The 10,493-nt window shown below is 44.0% G+C and overlaps 1 protein-coding gene across 1 annotated transcript in view; it reads right to left on the bottom strand.

Annotated features, from left to right (window-relative positions):
• Positions 1-9,041: 9,041 nt before the first annotated feature.
• Positions 9,042-10,493, bottom strand: part of SBK1 (SH3 domain binding kinase 1) — a 32,643-nt gene continuing 31,191 nt past the window's right edge. The window contains exon 4 of the mRNA XM_018561457.1: positions 9,042-10,037. Within this exon, the coding sequence (XP_018416959.1) occupies positions 9,258-10,037 (780 nt within the window). The 3' untranslated portion in view covers positions 9,042-9,257. The remainder of the gene's footprint in view (positions 10,038-10,493) is intronic.

Below are 10,493 nucleotides of genomic sequence, written 5' to 3'. Positions count from 1 at the left end.
TGCCGTCCAAAACCAATGCGTGTACAGCCAATACCAGTGCCAGCTAGAACCAGTGCCTGTATAACCAGAACCAGTGCAGCCAGTTTCTGTACATCACTTTACCTTTAATAGAAATTGGAAACCAACACAGAGAGGGAATTTGACACCTTAAATACATCAAAAACACATCTAAAATGCATTTTTATAGGCTCCTTAATGGGTATTCAACATGGTTAACGAGGACTCCATAGAAACGTAGTCTGCTGATAGGAGGACAGAGCACAGTGATGACCCAACCAGGTAGCAGAGGCTTTATCACAGGCTTTAGCTAATGTTATGTGACACTTTGATGGTCAATAAAGAAGATTGACTACAAACGTTTCTGGAGTGCGAGTGGCTTTCTACCAGTTACAGTTTATCACAATTCACTCACAGACTTGACCGAGCTGTATGCTTTGACTCTATTGCACCCACCCAGTATACTGTCAGGACTTTGTAGGGTGTCCATTAGGGTTGAGTAAATTAGAAAACTGGCTGAACAGAATTAACATTTTTTTTTGGTAAACATATGGCGTCCGGAATAAGAAAACCATCCGCACAGAATTACAATTTTGCAAACCAGCTCACCGATACAGTATATATTCTAAGTGTGTAGCTTGCTCCTTATCTATACTTGTCATATACACAACATGGCTGCCACTACCTTATTCAGCCTCCAAGTACACTTTAATGTTTCTTCCAAATCAATAATCAAATCAGCTTTACGAATACGGTACAACTTAATTCTTCAGAAAATGTCAATGTCTTGGACGTGTGGTTAGGAGCACCTCTTAAAAAATGATAATTTCTCTAGGTCAGGGGTAGGCCAACTACGCTGTGGTGGAGAGACTACGAATCCCAACATGCATCTGCCTCTGGGAGCCATGTCTGTCGCTGTCAGAGTCTTGCAATGCCTCATGGGACTTGTAGTTGCACCACAGCTGTAGGCCCAGACCCCTGCTCTATGTGGTTTATTTGAATGGACATGTCAGATACAGCCAATGCGGTTCCCACTTCCTCAGGGCTTGAGCCACAATAACAAGCCGTGAATTCAGGAAAAGCTGTACTTAGTAGCCTGAATTAGGGCTGGAGGAGCGTCAGTGTGACCCGTTTGTATCCCAGACGGGACCTGTTGACGCCATGTTTGTTTGTAACCTGAGGTATGGGCATCTAGCCACCATGGGATTCAGATACAGAAAGAAGAGAGGCATGTGGAACAAAAGGCAATCGTATTCACACCAAAAACAATAAATAAAAACAACAGAAAAAAAATAAAAAGAAATCCACATTTAAGACTATTTCTTCTATCTATACATAACTCTATATATTTATATATACTTTATCAGGTCAGCTAAACTGAGGTAACGTCTCTAAGCTAGCCCTAACCTGGAATGAGAAATACCCTACGAATAAGTTAAAAAGTTTGTCAGTTATCACCTTATCTACATTATTGCACTAATATTGTGAACATTGAAGACGTCTAAGGCAAAGGTAAAGGGGGTGAGGGAGGGGAGAGGGGGGGTCTGCTACGTAAATTTGTCTATACCACTCGGTGTTCAATGCATGAGGGGAAAACATGGACTCCATAACTAGGCCCTAAAACCAGGGAGAGGAGACAACCAAAAAATAAAAAAAATCAAGGGGAGAAGGATTGTGCTCTGACCGCTTATTTCCAAAGATATAAACACGTTTTCAACAGATATAGACACCTAGAAATGATTATCGTTCTCGTTTTAGCCCCCACGGTATTGAAAGCTTGGCCTGAGGGTGGCCATTTTTAATCCGATGCGTTTTTTTTTTGTAACGGGCACTGGTACTCAGTGGGAAGTTACGGCACTTCTGCTTTTATTTTATTTGTTTTGTTTTAGTAGCCCTTGACGTAGCTTTGTGATTGCTGTGTGTGAGGCGACCTGGCGACCGAGCCTCTGATGCAGGCTTGTTGTAGAAAGTACATTTGGGAGTGCCTTAGGCCCGCTTAGGCTTAGACCCACTTAGGCTTAGACCTACTTAGGCTTAGGATCACTTAGGCTTTAGGCCTACCAGGGGCGTCCCAAAGCCAGGTGTCACCCGGAGCGGAGACAGGGTGACAACCCACCGTGACGTCATCGCGCATGAGCGGCCATCTAATTGAAGCCTGCCGGCGGCCATCTTGGTAATGGACGCCGGCAGAGAGAGGAGGGGACGTTCACCCGGTGGGATGAGGTATGCCGCCGGGTCCCCTCCTCTCTCCTGACACTGTCAGGCTCTCAGTACATGACTGAGTGCCCGACTTTTTAGAAGGGGTGACACCAAAATGACAGTCAGTCATTTTGGTGTCATCCCCTCCACTGGTGCCACCCGGGTGCGGGCCGCACCCCTCGCACCCCCCTTATGACACCACTGAGGCCCACTTAGGTTTTAGGCCTACTTATCTGAAGTACTTGTTACCAGCCCGTTTACGTGTGCTACATACCCTGATATACTGACTGTTAAAGTGATAGCCCCGAAAGCGGGCGCAAAGTGGAGGCGGACATTTTGTTCTATGAAGCCAGGTTAAATGAACGAATCGGTTCTCCGAGAACCGGTGACACCAGCTGAATGGGTTGGTATGGCTCAATGCACAAAATGGCCTCCTTCACTTTTTTTTTTAGGTGATGAACTAGATTGATCGAGACAGCGCCGGTGAGATAGCATTGGAATCTTTAGAGAGACCGGATACCCAACAAGTGAGAGGATTTAATCCTACAGAGAAGGGGACACACACACAAAGGCGACAGATTCCTAACACGACTGTACACTTGCTACATGTGCTCTGCATAGGCAGTGGTTTGGGAACTGGAGATTACTGCTTGGGTCTTTCCAATTATCCTTTTTTTTTAAAGTCTTCCAAAAAGACTGTTCGGGCATTGTATGGCTATATCTACAATCAGCAGGGGGACCCCAAAACCCAGGGACCGATCTGTGTACAGAAAAATGGTGTCAGGTGTGTCCTAAGCTTGGCGTGATGGAAACCAGCCTGGCCTAATATACGAATTGGCTCGTCTCATAGAGGTTGTTTGCATTGAATTCCTGCCACTAGGTGGAGCCGAGGAGCATAGACACTTACTATGCTCCATCCCGTGGCGGAATTCTATGCAAACGGCATTCGCCCAAAGCTTCTGCACAATGGTCACACATGGGGCTGATCTATAAATCTTCTGCCCAGCCATTAGGCGTATGCCGTTCACATGGAATTTCCGCCACTAGATGGACCTGAGGGGCATAGGTATTTCCTATGAGAAGGTGGGATTTCTGTGCAAACGGCATTCGCCCAACGCATCTCCACAATGGTCACACATGGGGCCGGTGTATAAATCTTCTGCCCAGCCACATGGAATTTCCGCCACTGGATGGAGCTGAGGGGCATAGGTATTTCCTATGAGAAGGTGGGATTTCTGTGCAAGCGGCATTCGCCCAATGCATCTCCACAATGGTCACACATGGGGCCGGTCTATAAATCTTCTGCCCTTTCATGCATCAGGCGTATGTCGTTCACATGCAATTTCCGCCACTAGATGGAGCTGAGGGGTATAGGTATTTCCTATGCTCCTTGGCTCCATCTAGTGGTGGGATTTCTGTGTGAACGGCATTCAGCCAGCGTATAGCTGGGCAGGAAGTTTTGCAAATCGGCCTCATAAACATCATTGCAACTTCAATCAGAAGTAATGATACCTCAAGGAGCGTATAGAAGTGTATCTAAACCCAAGAACCAAAAATGTAATATTGCAGCTTACCATTTCTTATGTTGGCCATACGCTGGTAGATTTTCAAACTTACTTTCATCAGTACATTCCATAATGTCATCAGCGACTTGAGGAATGTTGTTCAAAATTTCGTTTGATTTTTAACATTCGATTTTGGAAGAAATAGAGGTTTCTTAATGACAACCACATTCACTGATAGAAAATGTTTTCCATCCCGCTACTTTGAATTTTTTTTAAATGAAATTCTACGGGTGTATGGCCAGGTTTAGTTTTCTTTCTTCAGGCTTTTTTTCCCCCCTGTGGTAATCCTGCCAACAGCACACTTCCTGTCCTAGGGTGACAACGTTCATTCACTCCACTATATCTATGGAGGGAGTCATGGTTGTCATTCTAGGCAGCTCTCCTGCTTTGGACTATGAAGCCATCCTCTGCTCCTCATCTCCATTACATAGTGAGGCCTTCTTTTGTAGTTCAGAGACGGCAGCTTGGAAAACTGATAACCTTGTTCGATATATCAGTTCAGTACACAGGAAGTGGCAAAGACGCCACAATTCTGGCGTTATAAAGTTACTTTTCTGTACTTGCTGAAAACGTTCTAAGCCTGGAATAAGAAATCTAATGTCAGCACCACATCTAAGGACTGGTAAGCTGCAATCCATTCAATTTTAATTTGGTTCCTCCCTTCTCCTACCCCGCCCCCCCTCTTATACCTTGACTATCTTATCTCAGTGGGGGAACTGCTCATCCTCCAAGGGATTTTGTAGTAACATGTGGGTCTCATGCTGGACTATGCATCCTAGCAAACCTGATTTATATGGATTTTTTTTTATCTCTAGGTTCCTTTTATTCTTTATACTTCCATATGATGTTACTACTGATGTATAGAGTAGACCTGGCGGAAGGCTCCTGTACTGCAATGTTCTTTTCCCATAATGCTATAAACCAGGGATGTCACCCGGGTGACACCATTGGAGGGGCGACACCAAAATGACTGAGAGTCATTTTGGTGTCACCCCCTCTGAAAAACCGGGCGCTCAGTCATGAACCAAGAGCCCGACATTTGCACGAGAGAGGAGGGACCCGGCGGCCGTGTGAATGTCCCCTCCTCTCTCTGCCAGCGTCCATCATCAAGATGGACGCTGACAGGGACGCCCCTGCTGTAAACTCTTTAAAATAAAAGTATTGTTTTTAGGTTAAGATATCCTTTAATAATGGAGGAAGCTATTTTTTGATTTCCTCTAAGGAAGGCCACCAAAGTAAATATCACCTTCTTGTATGGCCTGAAACACCAAACAAAGAAGGAAAGAGCTAGAATAAAGGTTAATAGGATGGAAGAGCCCCTCTGTATATACGCTCTGCTTTTAGGTTTAGTTTACTTATCTGAAGTACTTGTTACCAGCCCGTTTACGTGTGCTACATACCCTGATATACTGACTGTTAAAGTGATAGCCCCGAAAGCGGGCGCAAAGTGGAGGCGGACATTTTGTTCTATGAAGCCAGGTTAAATGAACGAATCGGTTCTCCGAGAACCGGTGACACCAGCTGAATGGGTTGGTATGGCTCAATGCACAAAATGGCCTCCTTCACTTTTTTTTTTAGGTGATGAACTAGATTGATCGAGACAGCGCCGGTGAGATAGCATTGGAATCTTTAGAGAGACCGGATACCCAACAAGTGAGAGGATTTAATCCTACAGAGAAGGGGACACACACACAAAGGAGACAGATTCCTAACACGACTGTATTGCACCCACCCAGTATACTGTCAGGACTTTGTAGGGTGTCCATTAGGGTTGAGTAAATTAGAAAACTGGCTGAACAGAATTAACATTTTTTTTTGGTAAACATATGGCGTCCGGAATAAGAAAACCATCCGCACAGAATTACAAAGTTAGAATAGACCTGTCATTTGGTTCTGAGTGCGGGGTTATGGAGACAGGCTGTGACTAAAGTCATAATTATGTCGGTAGCTCGACTGTATACATTAAGCACCTGTTTAGAATAAGCACCATGTAGTTCCTCTGGCAAACCTCTGCTGCTTGCACCTCCATTGGCATCTACAGGAAACCCTATGATACCCAGTGAGACAATAGCAGTAGGAAGAGGAGTTCACCGGAGGAACTTTGCAAAGTTTGATAAGCAGTACTGCTGAGCTGAATATAACTTTTCAGTCTGTCCCCATAAAAGACTCACTAATATACAGTGTATGACCTACCTAATCCTGTACAGGGAATTGTTTTCCAAGCCTGGTCATTTTTGCAGGGTTCCAGCACTATATAGTACGCCATGTATGCTGCTATCATCAACCTGCAAACTCAAATTTTAAAAAAGAGAGCCAAATAAAGCTGTAGATTTTGGGATGATATATTTAAATTGTTAAAATGTGCTCTTGTTCTCATGATTTAAAGGGATTTTTGTTTGGAGGTTAATGCTGATAGGCTGAATCACCTACAGACTTTAGATATCTGTTAAAGTAGAACTGAAGACAAAACTTTTTCCTAAATTTTGGATAGAGTAAGGTCGGGTTATAACACCTGTCAGCTTTGGTTTGCCATCTGTGTCCCATTGGGGATATTTCTCTTCACTTCCTGTCTGATAGCCACAATAGGAAGTAAGAGAAAAGAGAAGGAATCCCTGGTGGTCAGCTGACCTATCATACCTATTGAAAGATTTCCCATCTATTCCTATTCTGGTGATATCACAAAATTTGGGATTTTCCTTCACTTTGAAAAATGGTCACCAGCACAGAAGGTGAGAGTGAGTCTCCCGTATGGGGACACAGACAGCAAGAAAAACATCACAGGTGTTCTAATCCCTCTGCACTGTATGCAAAACTAAAACTAACATAAAATTGGTTTTAGTTGCACTTTAGGGACTCTGGTGCAAGCTCTCTGCTCAACCCATGGCAAGGGAGACTTCAACTCCCAGTTGGAAATATTTAATTGTGTTTCATTACACACAACGCAACATTAGGAATGAGACTCCTCCTGCTGCACAAGAAAGAACAAGACTTCGTGGTGAGGGATTCTGAGCTTGATGCTCTGACAAGGAGATCCTACCACTGAAATTCTCTAGACATATAAGCCAATGGGATACTCAGGCCACCCTGTTGTTGGGTGGACTGGCCCTTTAAACCCACTGCAGTCCTCCATCTGTTCCACCATTGCCAATCAAGTTGGAAGTTCATTTTGGGACTTGTAGTGCTGATTTGCTGATGGGCCATCGACAATTATCTACTTTCTAGGACAGAAGATGGTTCAAAGATGGCCAATCTCTTTCTTTTTGGATCGCAATAACGAATAGATCCAAATGAAATACCTATTCTAATAGTAGAGGATAATTCTAGAGCTCTATGAATATTATGCCAGGTCTGAGTTTCCATGGAAACTGTCTTAGCCAATAAGCGTTAATTTGACACTCCTCTGAGCCAATCCGCCTCCTGCACACCAGGCTGCCAGGGCACCAATTGCAATGGACCTGACATACTTGAAAAAAGATATCCTGTCGCTTGGGGTTAAAACATGAGTCTTCATTGGTAAGGATTCCCTTTGCCAAAACAGATGATGACAACAAGTCGCACAACTCCAGTTTGCATTTGCCTCCAATGTTCTCAAAGCGTCTGAAAAAGAAACTGTTCTTGTTGCCCACAGCAACATCTGACTGGTTGCCATGGCAAAAGGAACACTTTTTATCTTCATACACTTTGATGAACAAAAGTCATACATTTCAAGTTTAGTTTTTTCAGACAAGCAGATCTAATAAAATTAAAACCAGCCATTGTAAGACGGTGCAATGAAAGGAATGTAAAATGTGACATTTTGAAAAATAAATAAAAATCAATGGACTAGTCTCTTATGTGAAGAGAATACCCTGGTACAGCCACTAAGAACTCGATATTGTATCGCAATGCAAGCCCTTTTTTTTGTTCGAAAGGTTGAACGAAGAAGAAATATGCTTTTTAAAGATGGGAACATTTGTTAAAACTGGTGCACAGCCAACAATGATAAAATCCTATAGTTTAAAGATACTAAGAAAGGCAAGAGAGGATTATTACTCCTTTAATTTCAATCGGAAAAACAAATCCATAAGCTCCACCCAACCTGTCCAAGCTTCACCCACTCATGGCCATATTTGGTATACTGATGACCAATTGCACTACACTTGGTCCACCATAAAATGGACCATCTGAAGGAATATACCCTCAGCTTACCAACTCAGTGGACTCACTATTGATTACTAAAGCAACGCTTTGATGATATATGATATATATGTCTGAACCTTTCGCTCTATCAGTGACACACCATAAGATAAAACGGAGGGAAATGAAGAGAGGCATATTACCAGATTCTTTAAAAACAATGATTTTTGGATAAAGTGGAAGCATATTTTAAATTAAAAACCTAAATGGCCAACTTGATCCGTATATGTCATGTAGTCTCCAGAGAAGACATCTGCCTAGCTTCAAATAACACCGTGACCAATGCAAACCAACAAGCAAAATCTCTTGTTGCAACACTTTCCATTAAATAGCATAAACAAAAATTAAAAATCAAGGCGAATGAGGCCCTTTCATACTGGCCATGAGTGGTGGATGGAGCTAAGAATCCGTAGTCCTAAACTGAAATATCAGCATTGGTTGGCCTGACCATTTAAGTGTTGGCCATGACGCATCATTTTGCTTTCTTTGGCCCGTGTAAGCAGTACGCAAATAAGGGCAAGTCTAAGAATTGATTTGATGGTGAATGTAGGACTTTCTTGACAAGAATTGATCAGATGGCATACTGTTGCATACTGTTGAGACTTTTGCTTTTGAACAACTGTCTTAAAAAAGTCAAAATGGTAGTAGGATCAATGCGTTCTTGCTAAAAGCATGAATTGAGACTTCCTATTGGTTAGTTACTCTAGCTGTAGTGTGCACCAGTTTAAACAAACATACTCTAGGTATGGAACCCTAGGTTTAGGATGCTATCCTTTTGTTGGACAGAAATCATTTGGACTAAGTCGGATATTGAATTTACATGTAACAGTAAAATGGGTAGTTTATATGAGGAAGGATTGCACTAGCTCGGCTTGTGTTGTGTCATTTGTAGAAATGGGTGTACTGTAGGGTTTGGTTGCCTACAGTAAGGGGGCAAGCTTGTCCGCCCTGCACAAGTTTTCTGAAATCTGGTACTTGCAGTGACCACCACCGAACTGTAGTATAAAGATTCTGATCTATAAAACCATAGACAGGAACAACACACAGTAACGAACCCTATCGATCCTTCCAAGGTTTGATCAAAAGCTACTCTATTCCTCCCATTCCACTCGAACATTAACCACATCAGTTTGATCAGCAAGTCATTATCATGTCAACTTATTATTATTATTATTGTTGTTGTTGTTTTTTTGCTTGTAGGCTCATGATCAATAAACGCTAAGAGGTCAAACCTGTTTTATGTCTTACGTCAGCAGGTGACCTTTACTGGAGACAATGACATCACTTTCCAATAAAGAAGAATCCAAATGTGTGTCCATATTACACACAGATTTCAATGGCAGTTGCCAGCAGCATCTGAGCTTTGCTCTTGTCCTGTCGTCCATCTGTCCTGCCAGAGGCAGCGGATGGCTGGCCTGGATCTGGCAGGGAGTGTGGCACACGAGGTGAAGAACCTCCCTCTGTGAGTATTGTTCTCTTGAGAGGAGTAGGGTTGTCATGCCGCTGGGGCACAGAGGGTAACTTTTCTCCTGGTTGCTTGCGTGTTCGGTAGGAAGGTCTACGTCTAGCTTCTGAGAGCAAGTCATACTTGATGTAGTAGAAGACCTCCTTGACCGGGCTCCTTTTTTCTGACTCTAACGCAAGAAGCCGTTGGAACATTCGTAGGGCGTTATCTGAAAACCGTCGCCACTGGGACGGAAGACCGGGCAGACGACCCTTCTGCCAGTGCACAAACTCCTCAAAGAAGGCATCTCCCGGTGAGGCTGACTCCCAGGGAAAGTTGCCAGTGAGGACGCAGAAGATAAGTACTCCAAAGGCCCAGACGTCCAAGCTAGTCTCTACTGGAAAACCTTCTGATCGGCCAGCCTGGCACACCTCGGGTGCTGTGTAAGGGATGGTGCCACTCACTCTCTTCACACGGCAACCCACTTTACGAGTCATGCCAAAGTCAGCTAGCTTAACCCGCCGACATTCGCGGTCAAAGAGAAGAACATTCTCTGGTTTGATATCACGATGTACCAGACTCTTGCTGTGCATAAAGTCCAAAGCCAGTCCAAGCTGCTGTACACATCGCTTTACCATGTCTTCAGGGAGCCCGACCTGGAAAAATACAAAAATGGACAGTTGCAGACCACCAGACAGATGCAGACCACAAGTCTACAAAACACTAGATCAGGGCTCAAAATTTCCACTCGCCTGCTTGCATTTGGCGAGTGGAAATGCAGTGCAGGCGAGTGCAAATTCAGTCAGGCTTGTGGTCACAGACCGCGTACCTGACTCGTGCGAGCAGCTGCTCCTGCTGGGCTCTCTGTTCTTTCAGCCGCAGATCTTCACTGAGCTCCGGGTCTAAAAAGAAATGATTAGTAAGGTCTGCAGCAGACCTTAGTAATCACACTAGATTACCAGGGATCTGCCTGCTCGCCTCGTGCCTGCAGAAAGACAAGCAGGTGAGGGGGCTTCATTGTTTTACTTTAGATGGTGGGGGGCAGGGGACAGGGGGGCTTCTTATTTTGTGTGTGGGGGGGCAGGGAACAGGGGGGCTTCTTATTTTATGTG

This window comes from Nanorana parkeri, unplaced genomic scaffold (genome assembly GCF_000935625.1).
Source record: "Nanorana parkeri isolate BGI_ZX_2015 unplaced genomic scaffold, ASM93562v1 scaffold19, whole genome shotgun sequence".
Taxonomy (NCBI): Eukaryota; Metazoa; Chordata; class Amphibia; order Anura; family Dicroglossidae; genus Nanorana; species Nanorana parkeri.
This window is presented reverse-complemented; position numbering and strand designations above follow the sequence as displayed.